The 19,581-nt window shown below is 34.3% G+C and overlaps 1 protein-coding gene and 1 long non-coding RNA gene across 2 annotated transcripts in view; one reads left to right on the forward strand and one right to left on the reverse strand.

Moving 5' to 3' along the window:
* Window positions 1–548: 548 nt before the first annotated feature.
* LOC144442468 (transcription factor SOX-14-like) lies at window positions 549–2,246 on the reverse strand. The gene has a single exon (XM_078131829.1). The coding sequence runs from the start codon at window positions 2,000–2,002 to the stop codon at window positions 1,262–1,264; it is 741 nt and encodes a 246-aa protein (XP_077987955.1). The 5' UTR covers window positions 2,003–2,246; the 3' UTR covers window positions 549–1,261.
* A 257-nt stretch (window positions 2,247–2,503) lies between these two features.
* Window positions 2,504–19,581, forward strand: part of LOC144441895 (uncharacterized) — a 44,787-nt gene continuing 27,709 nt past the window's right edge. The window contains exons 1-2 of the long non-coding RNA XR_013481584.1: window positions 2,504–2,578; window positions 9,893–9,997. This is a non-coding gene — a long non-coding RNA (uncharacterized LOC144441895). The remainder of the gene's footprint in view (window positions 2,579–9,892; window positions 9,998–19,581) is intronic.

Consider the following 19,581-nt stretch of genomic DNA (forward strand, 5'->3'; position numbering starts at 1 on the left):
TTCATAAATGACATAAAGAACGTCGAGCTTGTCGCGTCAAATGTTGGACACGGCTTGCCCCTGGGGCTTATTACATCTAGTAATTTTTAAAACGTGTAAACAGAACTTTAGCGACACTCGTACAATCGGTTGTGGATATTAGTAACAGTGAAGGTAACATAGATAGATGTCAGTCAAAACACATAGATATGTTTGCGGTTGTTGACTTCGGGCGCTGGTGAAATAAAGAAGAAATTGCTATGCAGACACACACACACACACACACACACACACATTATAAACGGAATGCCACGATTAGAAAGTGAAACGGGTCCACTCGTTATGTTTCCTCTCTGTTTTTCCATGTTTCACGCCTGTTGTTAGGGTGTGTACATGTTAGAAAACATAGTTTTCGAGTAAAAAACAAACCTATCTACTTACCATTAGAAAACGGGTCGTTACAATAGACATTCAAAGCGAAACAATTCACTTGCGCTTTTATCGAATGTTTTTGTGAAACCACAGGCATACACAATTCATACCATTGAACAACTTATTTTTACTGTCACTTGTTCAAAAACTGAACAGTCTCAATAGAATTTACAAAGAACACAAAAAAAATTTGGCTTTTAAATAAGATTGTTAAAACAAATACAAGTGTGTATCATCTTTCTGAACATGTGGTCATGTCTTGAGAATTGCATCACTTTTTTTTTTACCAAAAATAACTTCTCATAGTTTTACACTCATAAAATATTTCTAAATATTAAACACGTAACTTTGTTAAATTGTTAGATTGTTTTTCCTTCTTTTAGTCGTGATAACCAAGGCAGCATTAGTACAATTGCTCAAGAAACAGCAAAAATTTTGCGGCTCAAAATTTTTTTTAGTACTTCAAACTTAATTAAGCTTTATATCATACTATACCCCTCAACCGTCGTTGTAGTAATCAATGTACAAAATTTCACAAAAATAACAGTGCGTTGTTGATTTTTTTGGGTGGATCCGGGAGGGATAGGGTTCTATACAGATAATATCTGAAGCAACGTTAGAGGTATTCCAAGCTAGCCGTAAAACCCCCGAAACGAACACTTCGTTCGAGGCACGTACGTCGTCGTTATAAACAAACCAAATTTGGGAAACTGCTAATTGCGATTCCCACGTCTAAATCAAATCTTAAAGAGTCAATGTTTCAACCCCTAGCTTCAATGTCAATGCCAGGTCAGTCAAATACAAACTCAAATTGCAGTTTATAGAATAGATAGTCTTACTGGAGTGGTGTCTACATGTGTGCTGTTGGTGGCGGGTGAGATGTTGGGTGGGTAGGGTGGCCGTGGGTTGCCGCGTAGTGTTCATCAGGTTTCACCAAAATGTACGCAACAGGGCGTCTTAGTGGGTCCTGAGCTGGCTGCCAACAGTTGCACGGCATCATGTATTGCTGTCCCGGCATACCTGGTGTAGTATGCGTATGTGTGTGCGGTGTCGGCACCGATGCAGCTCCGAACGCACTTCCTGGTAGGCTGGGGTAGAGGTGTGACGAAGGTAGAGACGAGAGTGGGTTTCCCAACGCGAAAGAACCACTGTCCAGTTTACTACTCATAGCACTGTCCAATAAGGAATATGGTGATGTCGTGTTTGGCAAGAACGAGCGAGCTTTTTCTGAAGCAGAATAACTATAAACATCGTTGGCCATTGATGATGCAGAGATGGAGCCGGTTGTCGGTATACATGGTATGGGGAACGCGTACCTGTCTTTCTTCAGGAGCGATTTCGGTTTGCGTCTTGGTCTGTATTTGTAATCGGGGTGTTCTTTCATATGCAACGCCCGTAGTCGCTTCGCTTCGTCGATAAATGGTCGTTTCTCAGCCTCTGACAACAACTTCCACTCAGCTCCAAGTCGTTTACTTATCTCAGAATTATGCATTTTGGGGTTCTCCTGTGCCATCTTCCGTCGTTGACCACGAGACCACACCATGAAGGCATTCATCGGACGTTTCACATGATCTGTTGGTTTGCAAGCCATGTTGTTCTGTGTTTAGGCTGTTGTTGCTGTGTTTTTAACACTTGTCGTCTGAATACACGTTGTCGATGTGAGGTAGCACAGTGCAGTTACATATAATTGTCGAGTCAGTAGCTTTGACTTTCGTACTTGAAATGTCCTGTCAGAGTCCGAATATCGTATATACACACACTATTCCGGCACTATATCACTAGCCGTCGTCGGTAACGTGCTCCCGTAATTGCTGCTCCGCTTCTAATAACACAAAGTTTCACAGTAAGCTGCGGTAAAAGTTCAAAGCACTCGTCGTCAGACAACAGCCAATCCCGAAGTGTAACATACAACTCGCGCCCAAAAGGTCTAACATAAATTTGTACTGACAGCTGGGATTCGTTAAATTTCTGTGAATGAAAGTCGATTTGATATGTAAATTTCTATTGTGTGATTGGGTATCTATATCACATGATTCAAGGATCAACAATGATTGGTTTCAATGATTAATTAATATTTATCAGATAAAGATGGCGGTCAAGATGAGCAAGTTTGACTCTAACATTGCGAAATATGGAGAATTTCGACATTTTTTTTCACATGGACAAGGTTTGTAACGAATAATATCTTTGCTTGCGATATTCGAATGCATGGGTCATCAAATGGCGTGAGGAAAAGTGTCCATCGCTTGGAAAAGCGAGTAAGCGTCAGTGAGTGGCTGTGCTGTGCGAACGATAACATAGTCACATTTACCACGGTGGCCTGCAGTGGCGTATGTCCAAGGGTCGATCGAAGCTACTATCAATTCACTGATAACGTAGCTTGTTATGAAGCCGATGCTTTTGTCCCCGCTTTCCACCAATATCAGTATCTTTTGTAAGCGTATTGTTAAATTCCAAGGTGCACGTTTATTTAACTGTGTTCATGAATGGTTTAGCGATAAAGGTTATCACCAAACTGAATACGGACAATAGCGAAATTAGGATCGAGGCACTTGTTATCACCCAGCGATTGTTTTACCTGTGATAAGTGTATTTATACGATCTAAAAAACCCAGACCAACAGCACGTGAAGATGAGCCAAGTCATATTGCGTTGCCATGTTTCAGTGCAGTTATTACTATACGAGGACGACCAGAAGTACTTTGTTTTCAGCGTCTATCACAATCAGTGAGCTTGTTAAGCTATCACAGCTATCAATGTCGATACTGGTTAAAAAGATATACCCAATACTCTGTTCAATTTTGAATGGTGACCTATGGTATTGCATGATACATTTCTCTGAGGGTGTTGTTACCATATCACCCAGACACCACCACTAAGTATTATAATATAGATGATTTTTCTCTCTCGCTACTGTTTCCAATTTTACACTCGGATTTCAATTTGCAAATTCATTTTTTACACCAGGCGTGCTACATTCATAGGGAGACAGTGCTTTGAATGGCATTGTTGCAAACCATATTGAAAGAGAGAATATTTCTATGGGGAGTCTTAGTGGGCAAACAAATGCAGCTTATTTCCATTTATCAGTCGTATTTGCAGAGATTACACTATACAAAAGCCTCTACGCATTGTAAACAGTAATGAAAAGTCTAGCTTTTATCTGCCACACATAATCTATTACTAGCCATTGTTTGGTGGTCTTAAAATCTGCCTTCAATAGCGTTTCTGGGCTTTTCTTAGTAATAATAATTTCCCTTGCTTTTGTTAGAATTTCCGCAATTTGCAAGAATCTTTTCTTTTTACATATTTTATAGATTTGTGTCAAGGGACTGGAGGTCTACTATTTAATACCAATCTGAAAATAAAATAAATATCAAAATGTAGACATCGTTTTATGTTGTGGTGAAATGTAGAGACACCGAGTTAAGTGCTATATCATGAAATGATGATAGTAGACAAAATACATTAATGTATGCATACATATCCTAATATTATATATGGTAAAATTTTTAAATGTAGAGACACTGAGTGAAATCTTATATCATAAAATAATTATACAACTATTACAGATCTGGACAAATAAAATATAAATTCATATATATACATGTATATATATATATATATATATATATATATATATATATATATATATATATATATATATATATATATATATAAACACACACACAGACACATACATACATACATACATACATACATACATACATACATACATACATACATACATACATACATACATATACATATACAGACACACATATACAGACACACACACACATACATACATACATACATACATACATACATACATACATACACATACACAGACACACAGACTGGGTGCAGTGTTAGATTATAAAATAATTATAAAATATCTGGATAACTATTACAGATCACAAAGAAAAATGTAAATTCATATTTATATATGAATATATGATGTATGTATGTATGTATGTATGTATGTATGTATACATATACATTGTATATATATATATATATATATATATATATATATATATATATATATATATATACATATATATATACATATATAAGTTTTGTTTTTTAGTGAATTTCAAGTTGTCTTTTTTTCTTCTTTTTTTTCTCTCAGTATTGTAAAGCGCATTGAGGCTGTTGCGTAATGCGCTGATAAGAATTTATTATTATTATTATTATTATATATGTATATATATATATATATATATATATATATATATATATATATATATATATATATATATATATATATATATATATATATATATATATATATATATATATATATATATATATATATATATATATATATAACCAATACAGATCCAAAAGAAAAGATACAAATTCATAATTATATTATAATGTTGTAAATGTTGAGACACTGAGTTGAGTGGTATATTATGAAATAGCTGCATAAGTTACATATATCGCATATTTAACAAGATTCTTTTGTAATAAAATTGTTGATCTGGTTAAAAGCAATATTGGAGTTGTACATGTTTGATTAGTTTCAACATGAATACCAAACTCCTACTGTGCCAAAGCAATTCTTAAGTCGGCTTAAATTAAGGAATATCATAAAAGTAAAGAAAATTCAACAAAAACGATGCTGAAAGTGTTGCCGGGAGAAATCAAATCAAAATTAAAGCCATTTTGTGTTAAAGGACACTGCCTGAAGAAGAGCTTAGAATGTTATATACAGATTGGGTAAATTTTTCATGAGTTCTGAAAAGCATACTAATTATTCACTAGTTGAAGCTGAAAGGGAGAAATCAACTAATAAGAGAATTGCCTTCAGTTATCCACTAATTCTAACTCGGAACTCAGCTTATCTTACAATTCTTTGTCAGGTTTTGTTACATCTAACAACCCAAATCTCCCTCTTTTCAGTCAAAATTTGCAATATTTTGTACAAAAACGTTTTGTACATCATCCATAAATGAGAAAGAATAAGTGGTTATATTAGATGAAGATCCTCAATGTTTGCTTTACAGAAATCAATATTACCTTTTTTCTATACTTGGGGCATAAAAAGAATCTGTCATGGTTTCAAGTATTTCATATTGAGGCGTTCATTTTTTTGATATGAATTATTGATATTGAAAATAAACCCAAATGTGGATGAGTAAAAGACATTTTACTTAGCAGAGTTCTTTTTAAATGAACATTAAATCAGTCATTGTGTGTGTATGTGTGTGTGTGTGTGTGTGTGTGTGTCTGTGTGTGTGTGTCTGTGTGTGTGTGTGTTATACAAATACACACATCCATACACACTCATGCACACTCATACGCATACATGCGTGCATACATACATACGTACATACATACATACATACACACATACATACATACATACATACATACATACATACATACATACATACATACACACACATACATACATACATACATACATACATACATACATATATACATACATACATATACACTTGTATGTACACATTTATACATACATGTATTTATATGCATATGTGTATGTTTATTTATTTATATAATATTAGGAAACCTAGGCAAGAACACATTTATGCATATCAGGAAGGTAATTAGCTTGAAATTGATAAGGTAGTTAATAACTTTACCTATAAAATTAAAAATGAACATGTAAAATGAGTGGTTTTAAGTTACTTTGTTCCAGTTTATCCTTGAAGTCGAGCGATTTCATTGGTAGCTGTGGGTCCCATTACTAAATACTGAAACTCTTTAGATATTAGTGTGGAGCAAAGAGAGTATATCAACATCAGCAAACAAATTGATAAATGGTGGCCACTTATTACTTATTTTGACATGTAAGTGTGTCTGGTCGTCTGTATTAGTCTTGTGGTTTGTTTGTTTGTACTTTGTTTTGTCATGTAGTCCTTTTTCCTTAAAAAAATAATTGTGGCTGAATAGGCAAAACGAGTATTGGTTAGTAAATCTGTTTTTTTTCTTCATATTTTCGTACATGATGGTTTTTAATATCATTTGTATGTTCTCTTGATTACTTGACAAGAGCCGTATTACTTGCTAAAGATAATTCAATATGTTGTAGTAGTGAGAGGAATATAAGAATATGCGAAGAAACCAAAGTGACCACCAAAGACCATAAAGTTACAGACCTGTGTCCCTTTAAACAAAAGTAACCACCATAGACCATCACCATAAAGTTACAGACTGTACCCCTTTAAACAAAAGTAACCACCAAAGACCATAACGTTACAGACTGTGTCCCTTTAAACAAAAGTAACCACCAAAGACCGTAAAGTTACAGACTGTGTCCCTTTAATGTATCTAACATGAGGGATAGTTTCAGAATGTCATATAAGCTTCTGGAATCAAGTTCCTGTTACGGGGAAGGGATTTTTGGTTCATTTTGATTACTGAACTTTACTATCGCATATTTGGTGATTTGGTCATGATTGCATACATTCATCATGATTTTACACCAAGGGACACAAAATGAACCCTACATCTTTACTAGTTGTAAGAACAATCAAATGGGGTTAAGAAATTCACTGATTTCTGTTCCTGTTTCACTGGCATGTAATTCTTGCAATGTTGCATTGAAGTACAGAGTTGTCAGACATTAAAACTCAAAGTGAAGAAAGGACGACACAACATTCATATTTTGATGTTTCTGTGCCGTTTCCCATCAAAATTAGATTAGAGAGTCTGGTCAGTATGAAATGAAATAATTCATCCCAATGTCACTGTTCTGCCATGCTGTGGTCTCCTCACTATAGAGAAAGCACAGTGCTGACACCATCCTTGCCACCCAGGCCACCATGCTTGGTCAGGTGTCGACCAAAATGAATGAATTTTACTTCCTAAAGCTTACGTGAAACTCTGAGACAGCTGAATCCATTGCAAGCAAATGTAATTTCATACTCTCTGATTGATATTCCAATGATTGAGATCCCCATTGTGATGTTGCAAGTGTTTTTGCAATACTTATAAGAAAATCATACATTTTCCAATACACCATACAAGCAAAGCTGGACTTCCGATCGAAATTCAGATTGAATTTAATGATGTATTCTAGCAATTTCACTCTATGTATATGCCTCTCTGTTTTTGACTACACGACTTCCATCAATATTGACTCGATATGTCCAATAATAGTTTGTTTTCCAATGGCATCTTGACTTACTGGAAAGTTTTACCCAGTGGGGGATTTTGTGTATTTTTTGGAACCCAGTGAAGAACTGGTCTAGTTTCTGATGCACAAATCAATAGCCATAGAGTTCAATCCTTTTAGTGTAGTATGCACTAAAGGAAACAAAAACTCTTCTTCAAGGAAACAAAAACTTGTAATGTGTGCCTTGAAAATAAACTCTAAATGTTACTTTGCCCAAGACAGTGAAAACTTTTGAAATTTTCAGATCTTTTTGGTGATATTTCTCAAAAAGAAATGATATCAAAGTGGAAATCTTCCCGCCAAATTTTAGTGACAAAAATTTGCATAGTTTGTAAATTTTTGACAAATTTCAGGTATATTTTTAACAGAAATAATACAAAAAATTCCCAAGTTATATAGGAATTGTAAAATTTCAAAAAAAAAGGTGATATTATGAACAAAAGTGTAGCAGGTATAGTTCACAACCTCCAGATATATAATTGCCGCCAAAATGTAGTGACAAAAATTTGCATTATTGTGTAACTTTTTGACTAATTTTCAGGTAAATTTTTCACGGAGTACGACAAAATGTCCCAAGTTTTATAACAGTTATGAAATTTTCAGAAAAAAAAGTGATGTTAGGTAGAAATATCTCAGATAGAGTTTTGATTTTGATACAAGTATGTACGACAAGGAAGGCTTATGATATATATACCAAATTGATCTGTGTCGATGTATTTAGTGACCTGACAGGTGAAATAAATAACTTAGGGTATCAAAGTGGATTTTATCTTCTTTATATCACATCTTTACGGGGTATAGGTTAACACGAACACAAAGAGTTGTCTTTTATCTAGTTGTCTCAATGTCATTACTGCTATGACCCATGCCTCCATCACCAAGTACCATCACAGCATGTTACAGAAAAACATCTTCCAACAACACCATTTTTCACGTCTTCTCCAGCTTTCTTTATTGTAAAGATGTAAGAATTATAGTCTTTTTGTAAAAAATTTACTGTTTTTTTTTAAAAAGGTGTTTGAATGTCTGTGTTTCACAGGAAGAGATTTGGAAGTCAATTAACCCTAAAGCGAGTCCTGTATCTGTATATCTTGTCAAACATCCAATTTAACCATCAATGGACACGTTGTTTTTCGGCTAAACTTACAATGATGTCCCTAATTCCGGTTTATCGATAATGACTCAAATGAGCCTTTGGTTTATCCAAGCACATGATTTAATGTTAAACCCCCAGAACTAGGCTACATTTAGAGTTTTATTACAGCCAACTAAAAAAAAATATATGATTCCCATCACTTGACTGCCAAATCTTCCCCTTTTTATTCGCAACTGGATATTTGCCGAAACTGTTTTGTTCGGTGTAATTGCTTACTTCTCAACGTTGTACACCTTTGAACTTGTGCATGTCACAGTACACATAAACACAGTAATAAAATATAATGATTTAGTATTTTATGGCATGGTCCCTAAAATCCATGCCTCCTTGTACCATTCTCGCAAACCAGAGCTGTTATTTCTTCTGCGACACTGCAAAATAATGAACGATGTGTCTTGCATGTAGATGCTATATAAGGGTGTGGTTTACGACTATATCATTTACCAGAACACATTGAATTTTCAAACAAAATGTGTCAAAAATTGCTTGAAAATCCGAAATGTTGCAAAAATTAACTAACAAAATTTGAGGTATACTAGGTATCCCAACAAGCAAAATGAAATAGAAAGAATTTTCAATACTAATTTTACTCAGACAGGTATGCAATGAGAAACGTATATTTTTTTTGGCTTGGCCAAATAAACCAGAAATCAAGACACGAGACACACATTAAATTTTAATAGTTTATACACATGTAGTTAAAAAAACAATTTAGATATAACTTAAGCCCTCGAAATATCTGATCGAAAGAACACGTTTATTATTAAAAAATCGAATTTCGCCAATACACTATCAGAACTATTTTATGTTAAACATTATGCAATGCACAAGCCACCATATTGTCTTTGAACAGAAAATACAGATTGTATACCCTGGTCGTTCTACATCACAACAACCCATGTCTTCATCACTGGTTGTGTAGTGCTTGAAATATAAGTCACAATGTTCTAAATTGCCATTATTTTTCCTAATTTTGCATGAATTATGCTATAATTATATTATTCCCCAATATTTTTCATCATTCAGCTGGAATATACTCGTGACCTAAGGAGCCTTGTCACTACTTGTCTAGCAACTCATAGTGACAAGGCTCCTTAGGTCATTTGAATTTTCCTTGGCTGAATAATATCTAATTATAAAACTGACTTCTGTACATAAATTGATTTCAGATTTGAAAAAGACGAAACAAATGAAAACTGGATGGGCTCAAGAAAACTCTACTCAAAAAGTTCTGACAAGCTTTCATCTTGTTGAGATACTAGTACCAACTTCAGGTAAGTTAACAATTTTTTATATCCCTGATCCACCTTCGTAGAATTGGAGTAGTGTGATCCAGCGAATGGTTTCTTTAAATTAATATTGTATTCTGCCATGTTGTGTTCTCCCCACTGTCGATGATAGAGAAAGCATAGTGCTAACACCATCCTTGTCTGCCACCCAGGCTGCCAATGCTTGGCAGGTTTCTACCATGCTGTGTTCTCCCCACTATAGAGAAGACATGTTGCTAACACCATCCTTGCCACACAGGCTGCCATATGGGGGGGGGGGGGGTCTTATTTTGTAAAAGAAAAAAAAACTTTCAAAAGTTTGGAAAATTGTGCTGGAGTAGAAATCAACTTGTTTGTATTGAAAAAAAAGAAGAAGAAAGTTGTTTTCATAGTGTTACTTGTAGTAATGTCGTGTGTAGCTCGACGTATTTGATTGTGTTTTCAATTTATCCTATTTAACTGGCCTTTGTGCGTTGATGAAGTAATGTGTGTCATTTTACTGCTTACAGTGTGTACTTTCATTTAGATTCAATAACACCTAAATGTGTTCTATTGGCACACAAAGAATGAATAGCGACTCGCATCGTTATTTGAGCTGTAGTCTCCATAGATGTTTTCATTTTGCCAATCTGTGTACATAATGTACTGTAATGTTAGGGCTGAAAAGAGCCGTGGAATTCATTTGTAGTGTTTAAATTTGAAGAAAACTAGTGTAAATAGACTGACCTTTGACCTCCGAGGCGGTAATTTGCACAATGACTACTGGAAAATTGAAATTGTAGCCATATAAATCTATCCATAACCAAGTATTGTGTTGTATAAATAGCAATAGGTTTCTTCATTTTACGGTCATATGAAACCGTTATATTTTCTCTTTTTATAACTTTTCTCCCCTATTTCTCCGCTCTGTGTACGCTGTATTTTATCCTCCTATAGGATTCTTGCAAATAATTTCGCTTGATATTTCGCAGAAATTTGTCTGCTTTTGTTGTTTATAGATGTTTCATGTATGGTTCATTACCGCTCCAATAATGAACCTCCCATTAACGTGGGGAGTTCATTTTCCATTCGACTGATGACTCAATAATTTTTTCCCTTTAAAACATCTTCCCTTTTTTCACTTCATTTGAATGCCTGTAGCACACCGTGATGATGATGAATGTCTTTCATGGTGTATTTCAAATAAAAATTTGATAATGTATTTTTTTTTAGTTTTGCTCGCAGTCAAAGTCTGCGTTGACGTACGTCTTATTTTGACTGGAGGGTTTGAACAGAAAAGCCTTTCCCCCAATTACTCGGTGTGTCCTGTAGAATTCTAATTATTTCAGACTTTATTAGAATTTTCTTCAGTGAAGTTCTTTCACAGTTTTCCCCACAATATCTTAGAAGCCATATGTGTTTTTTTGAGGTACAATGTGTGAGTGAAATGTAATACTGTATTGTATGTCTTGTCCCATTCTATTCCGAGCCTCCAAGCCAAGAAATAATTAAATTCTTCAAATATACCCTGGAAAGGCCTGAAAATATACCATACCAATACCATTATATGCACTGTGACAAAACCTCTCTGTGGGTTGTCAATACATTACAGCCATACTATTTTTCCCACCAAAATTGTGTCTGCAAAATTTGCCGTTTAGAAACTTTTTGCCAAAAAATGTTGTCTGCAAAATGTGTCGTTTAGAAACTTTCTGCACCAAAATTTTTACTCGAAAATTTGTAGTTTGGTAAAATTTTGTCATCTAAATTTTCCCTTCTTATTTAAAGTCAAATTTAAGTTCTTTTTGTAACTTTTTCCCATGTAACTTTTCCCTCCACTAAATTTATCAGTGGAATATCTGGAGATCTGGTAAAACATGAAAAACATGAAATTCATTATTTCCACTCAAGTACCTTGTATCATCATTCTGGTAAGATGAGAACCTTGACTCCATCAGGGACTCGGGTACATTTGTACCCTCTCATCTTTGGTCTTTAATGGGCTTGTTTTGTGCCAGGGAGTGAGATGATGATAGGGTGGTGTTCAGGACTCGAAATTTACAGTAGTCCCATGCCCACAGACTACCAATTCTTGTCATGGGGCTACCATAGTTTGCAGCTGATAGCCCACTCAGGCTACCACTGATTATGTGATGAGGATGGAAGATTTATAGACATGAAAGTATTTTAAATCAGGAATATGGGACTACAGGTCACAATACTTGGGCTACCAATATCTGAAATTGGTAGCCCACTAGGACTATCAAAGAAAAAAGGTAATTTCAAGCCCTGTTGAGTTGGGTTCTAGGATTTGTGTTTTTGTTCAGTGCAGAAACTTAATAAATCATTTCAAATTTGGGTATCTGATCTACATGGCTTCTGTCATCAGCTATCTACCTTACGCTTCACTCCTGGGTCATCACATCACCATTGGGATTTTGTTTATATATAGGACCAACTTATTCAATAACTCCACAAGACAAACTATTCTCACACCTAAATTTTAATCCTAATTCAAAGTCAAAGTGGATCTTTTCAATTTTATTAGATTTTGATTTCAAAAATATTAAATCCTGTTTTGGTCAACGTTTTAGTATGCTATGTAGGGTTGTCAGTGGCCAAGCGGTTAGCTCGTACGGCGCCTCTTACCTCTGCAGTCTGGGTTGTGAACCCGGCAAGCATTGGCTGGGTTTGATTAAAATGTAACCAGGTCTGCATGTAAGAAGGTGATGCTCAGTTTGACCCTGCCAAACAACGCAGGTTTTCCCTGTGTACTCCAGTTTCCTCCTGCTTCTTTAAACACTGTGGTACTAGGGTGCTGCTCTTGTGGCGACCATTCAACAAATTTCCGAATTTATTTGAATGAATAAAGATTATTATTATTAATAGCCCCATCCCCCACGAGAAAGGATTAAATGATACCAGATTTCATTTTTTTGAAAACTTTATATAATACCTGATTTCAAAAAGCATGTAAAATTTTGTACCTGATGTCAAAAACTTTGAATTGTACCAGACTTCGGAAACATTCATAGCCTAGAATCCAGGTAATTGAGGATTTTGAATTTTGATGTCCCAATCTACGAATTCAAAACCCCCATCCGCGTGGACGCCAGGCTAGTAAATTCACTGATTAGCTGAAAATGGAACCCAAGTTTTTTACACTTATACCACTTCAAGGAAATTCCAAAAAGATGTTCACGATAAATGCCAAGTATTTTGATAGATCAAAAAAACTAGTTTTAGAGATTAAATTCTTATGTCAAGAATGCGCCGTAGATCTTCATAAATTGAAGAGAACAGTTAGTTACAGAAAGACAAAAAATGACGACAATAGTCAGGAGTATATATAGTCTAAGCAAATATTAACTGCATGACTGAGTTTATGCTAATTGCTTTCAGTGGCAGGTCTTAACTGTGACTTCTCTTTTAAAGTAAATACTCCTTTTGTAACAAAGAATGTATTTATTTATGGTACATTCCTAAAACACACAAAAACAGTTTAATTCTATCATTGTGTGAAAGATTAGTAGGGGCAAATCAAACAAACAAAACATACATATAGTGGCAAGTCAAACAAACACAACTCTTTAATTACAGATAATGTATCTTTTAACCTCCATAGTCCACTCTGTCGTTCACTCTTACAAACTCAACTGTGCTTTTTTCCTCTTGTTTTTAAAAAAAAATTCTTGAAAATTCTTAACTTTTGTGACATGCTTTATAATTTGGTATCAAAAGAAATACTGAAGAAGAGAAAAAGTAGAGAAAATGGACAAATTTTTGTGTCAGTTTTTTGGCGGGAAAATTTTGAGGTGAAAGGTTTGCCTTCCAGGTAAATAATTGGTTACTACTAGTATGACTCGTAAGTTTGAACCAGTTTTTTGACATCCTTGCATAACTTTCAACAACAAAAATTCAATGTTTAAATAGTTTTGCAAACTTTAATGTTTTGATTCCAGAAATTGGCTAAATAAATGAATTCTTTCATTGAAAAATATTTGTATTATCATTATCTAGCAGAAAAATCTCAGTATCATGTGAGATTTAGCCACAAACTTTCAAAAATAAAAATGTTGACTGCAAAATAAAGTTTGAAAAGTGGATTAGGCAGAATGAATTTATTTTTATATAAAAAAAATGCAGAATTGAGAAAACAAAAGTTAAAAACAGCAAATTTAGCCCCAATTTTGAAGGATTTTGAGTTTTTACAACAAAAAATCTGCTTTTCCATGCAAGCATTAAATTAGTGTGGAATTAAATCCAAAAAAAATCAGTGTTTTTCTTTACGTTTTAATTTTCAACGCAAATGTTGTGTGATCTCCGTTGAATGACATTGAAAGATTTCAGTGTAAATTTGTGAAAACTCTTTAGACTGTGTGGCAGCGAGATAATATCACAGCGCTGCCCTTTGCACCGTATAAAAGTCTAGCGTTATGCTCTGTGTCAAATAAGTCACCCCTTTTCCATAAAGCAGACATTTTGCACATATATGATATCAAATATCAAAGCCGCTTCAAAAGAGAAAATCATTTTTTATGTTCTATAGGAATCATCCCCTCACATGGTGATGAAAGACGGCTATTTGGAAAATGGGGCAATAAGTCTTATTGTATGACTGTTAGTATAACACTTCACACGACTGTAAATATACAGTAAGTATAAAAGCAAACGTCATATGTTTGATGTATTTTTTTTTTTTTGGTCACATTTTCCAATTTCCATTGTGTAGTTACTATTTTAACTGTGTCTGTTCCTAAGAATTTTTTTTTTTTCAATTGCTGTGTTCACTCGATGTCATATATGATGGCATTTTTTGCAATTTTTCCTTGAATTATTTAAAAGTACGAGGGCTCAATTTAACTTTCATACTCGGTTGGTAGTCATATTTAGCCAAGTGAACTGTTTCATGTACAATTTATTGATTTTCAGTGTTCTAACAGACTACCACCTCATAATCTGGTAGTCTAGATATAATGTTTGGTAGTATACTACTGCTAATGTTGAGTCTTGTTTACTTTTTTTTTTTAGACGTGCCTGTATTCACTTTTAAATTTAATTTCAATCACTATTTTCATCCCCAAAAAGACAAAAGATTGAGTCAAGTTTGTTGAATTCTTCTTTTCTGGTCACATTGGTGCCACAAATAACTTGAATTTGAGTGTCTGGTGCCCAAAAAAGAAAAAGAAAAGAGACAGAGAGAGAGAGAGACAGGGAGATCAAGACAGAGAGAGAGAGACAGACAGAGACAGACAGACGGACAGACAGACAGGCAGAAAAAGTGAAAGAGAGAGAGAAAAAAGAGAGAGAGGGACAGAGATAGGGAGATAAAGGCAGAGACCAAAAGAGAGAGAGAGAGAGAGAGAGAGAGAGAGAGAGAGAGAGACAGACAGACAGACAGACAGACAGACAGACAGACAGACAGACAGACAGACAGACAGACAGACAGACAGACAGACAGACAGACAGACAGACAGACAGACAGACATAGACTAACATGACTAAACCCTAAAGTACGTCAGACAAGCAGGCGCACAGAGAGTGGATATACCAACAGACATACACAGAAAACGCATCACCATTTTATTATTTCAACCATATGGACAGACTTTGGCAAATAATACGATACAAAGAAAGACATACAAAAAAAAAAATACAATTTCACTGCCATCAATAGAATTCTGTTTTAGGATGGGAAGATTAAGTTTTTTGATGCAAATATGATTTTGGAACCAGTGTGTATTATCAAGTTGAAATCAAGCACAATAATAGATAAATTATCTCTGCTGCTGTATTATTGAAGAATTCATGCAGTTATCACAATATTTTGCATCATCAAAGCATTGAAAGGAGTAATTGTTCAACAGAATAATATACTTTACTTTACACCCGTATCTATTATTTATGCATGTCGTGATTGCTATTATTGTCAAAGTCATATGGTTGAAATCATCAGGCTGATTGCATTCTCGCCTTCGTGTATCTAAAGAAAACCTCTGCAGGGATTTATTTTCGTGAACAAAAAAAAAATCGCAAACTATTTTTAAAATATTCCAGAACTTGATAGTAGGGAAACCTGTATTGATGTATTGATGCCGTACAGTGTGTAGGTTAGAGAGATTGGAGAGAAATTTATTTTTTACTTATTTTAAGACACAAATTAACATAAATATGTCAAAATATGAAAAACTTGAAAAAATTATATCAAAAGTAGAACTGTTTATTTTAAAATGGGAACACCATGGTATTTTTATTTTTTTTTATAATCTTTGGGTTCTGGAGAGTCACTTCATGATTCCGCATAAAATAAATTTCGTGATATCACCAAGAAACACCAAATTGAAACCCATTTTCACCGCTATTGTTTTAACATTGGTCCACCATTGCATCATGGGACTTGGCAGATATGCATATTTATTAGATGAACAGTTTTGTGTTTTTTGGTAATGGCATGAAATTTATGGGATGTGAAGTCATGAAATAACTCGCTAGAACCTAAAGTTTATAAAAATACCTTTATTTCCTGGCATGTCATTCACCTTTACGGTATTGTTATGTATTTTCATTTAAATAGCTTTACAGTGATTGATAATAAAGAAAATATTTGCAAATAGTATTATCAGGGTATTTAGATGCACGCAGTCAGCAATGAATACAGTGGCATGATTTATTTTAAACCTTTTTTTTTGCGATTTTTGTCCTGATGTTTTGCTTTTGCTAACATAAATGTAAATTTAGGAAAACAAATTTTGCTACGATTTCATCATAGTTTTTCAAAAAAAAAAAGAAAAATGAAATCAAAATTGAAAATGAAATTATCAAAGTGAAATTATAGTGCTGCTTTGACTTTAAACGATCGCTTGCTTAGTGTTGCATAGCGAAGCAGAACAACAAAACTGGAAGGCGTCACAAAATGGATTTTCATAGCATAAAAAATTGATTTTATAAATATTTGGCACCACTTGAGCTTTTACATTAAACAAACATAGTAATAGTGTCAGTAACAATTTTAAATGAATGGAATCAATTATAACATTTACGTGATCACCAATTTGTAAAAACATTTCTGAGTGGCTAATTAGCTATTGAGCATTGAATTGACTTCAAAGACCAGGAGACAAAGTGTCGGCCAGTGCACAAACACTATAAGTATGTCAGACAAAGCAATTCAGCAGCTGATGAAGGCATTTAATGGCGAGATCTGTCAACTAAAACCTAAATAAGATTACTTTTCTAGTGTTGTTTTATTTATTATGTGGCAACAATACACCTCATAAATCTATCAAATCAGTGAAAGGAAGTAATGCTGTCTGGCCGACAAATCCGAGAAAAACGGTGTTACTGTTTACGTGCTGTGAGTGACAGCCACTTATTCATCCATTCATCTTCTATCTCGCCATTGTAGAATTTAAAAAACTGAAAAAGATAAAAACAGAGAATAATAGTGAAGCGGATTAAAACTGTCAAATTTGTGGGAACAGGTGGTGGTGTCTTAATAGGGTTAGAGGACACGAAAACAATAGCGGTAGCGTCGTAACATATGGATAAGTGTCACGGTAAATGGTCGATGGCCGCTGAGAGGAGAGTATGTTCACTGTTTAGATTTGTTTGCGCTAACTGATGCATTTTGAAGTGAAACACACTGATAAGACTACACTGTAATGAATACTGTAACAATTTTAATGAATTTAATATGATACAATGTTTTGTGCGTGATAGTGTGTTCTATACGACTCTGGGAGATTGACAGACGCTTAATCTGATAAAAATTGAAACATGATAAATTTGTGTTACAATTAGATCAAATTTTGATACAGTGTTGTATTTCCTATTTGGTTTGTGTAACAATTAGATGAAATTGTGATACAGTGTTGCATTGCCTATTTTGTTACAATGTTGGACAGATTAGTGTTCGACTTTTTCTCTTTTTTTTGATGACAGGATTGGGTTTGATTTCAGTTGAATGCGTAATAAACTCGTACTGATCACCGATAGTTTTCAGCTCTTGTGTCAAATGAATAATATAAGTTTTTCTCGTTTTTCATGATTGTATACACACAGTAATGAGGAGCTCATATAACAACTCCTTTGAGTTTAATCTTCATTTTGTGAGTTTCTAATTCAATCATGAAACTAACTGCTACATTGTTTTTAAAAAAAATTTTTGCATAGTTTTTGAATTAATTATGAAAATAGATGTGAACGTTCTGCTTTACAGTATAGTTTAGGAATAAAAAGTTGTAACTTTTATTTTAAAAATCTCACTTTACATAAAAAAACCCAGACATTCAGCTGCTTTGAGAGATATTTGTATACTTTCAATCATATATAAAATGAAAAAATTGATCTCTTTGTGTGATTATTCAACAAATTCTGTGTTTAACAAAGTTTTAGTCCAGGAAGGTATTTATTTGTACTTAAAAAAACTACAAGTTGGGAAAAAACGGGACTAATCCTTATGAAATAAGGGGACACTGTGGTAAAGTTTGCATCCAGCTATCATGGTGGTAGGGAATAACATGCAGGCATTTCATGGAAGTTGGGTAGATGTTACATACGTCCAGCCCTTTCAAGTTACGATATCAATGTATATGCCTTAGCTTGCACTGACAGTAAAGTTGTACCCCATGCCACAATGTATCACACAAATACTAATGTTTCTGAATAATATAATTATTATAACCATTATAAATTTGTGAAAAAGTGAGAAAATATACTGGTAGTATTGTCCCACTGTGTTTGATTGACATATTCTATCCCAGAATGCAGCATTCGGTGAGGCGATATCTCGTGGTATGTGTACTCATTTCATTTGTTTGTGCACACGTTGTGCCCAGTATTTACGCGAACACAGATAGTCGTAATATGGGTAGAAAAAGAGTGAATAATACATGTTTCCTAATTTATGGTGTAACTTGATGAAATCTTAGAGTTTATTGATATGTCTCTATTGAGATTCTGATAACATGAAAATGTTGACAAAGACCATTGTCACAGTTAGCAGTGTGGAATTCAACATTATGCCTGCGTTTAACGTAGCGTGGTTTTGTCAAAGTTATCACGATGAAAAGGATAGCCTGTAGAGGTTTCTATATTCCCCATTTAATTATATCCTCAAAAAGAATTGATAGGAAGAGAAAGGTGCGACACGAACCTGAAAAGTTTCTCGGGGGTTATCATTAGCATCATCTTCAATCTCATCATGTGCGGATGTTGAATCGCGTTATGCACCAAAATGAATATGCTGCGTGAAAGGAGAAAAAAAGGGTTGATGGAGGATATGTTGGAAGATAAGGAGTGGCACCAGAGAGTGGTTGAAATCAAATAAAAACCTTGTCAATGGAATGAAAAATGGCTTTTCAAAGGACTCCAAGTGTTCTAATATGAGAGTATGAGATATTTGATGTCTGATGACTCGGGTTTGAGTGAATGCAATCGGACCACTTGTGAATTGATGCTGTCTGCTTTCATACTTGTATGAAAAGATTGAACTCTTTTGTGTCCATCAGCACCAATTATTTCTCCTTGATGGAGAGAATTTCATCGGGCACAAGTAATAAACTAGCCTTCCATTTTTGTCGATTCATGTACCAACTAGTCAGACGTTGTAG

This window comes from Glandiceps talaboti, chromosome 11 (assembly GCF_964340395.1).
Source record: "Glandiceps talaboti chromosome 11, keGlaTala1.1, whole genome shotgun sequence".
Taxonomy (NCBI): Eukaryota; Metazoa; Hemichordata; class Enteropneusta; family Spengelidae; genus Glandiceps; species Glandiceps talaboti.

Coding starts and splice junctions, on each gene's coding strand:
- LOC144442468 (XM_078131829.1), bottom strand. CDS start 2,002: ATGGCTTGCAAACCAACAGATCATGTGAAACGTCCGATGAATGCCTTC.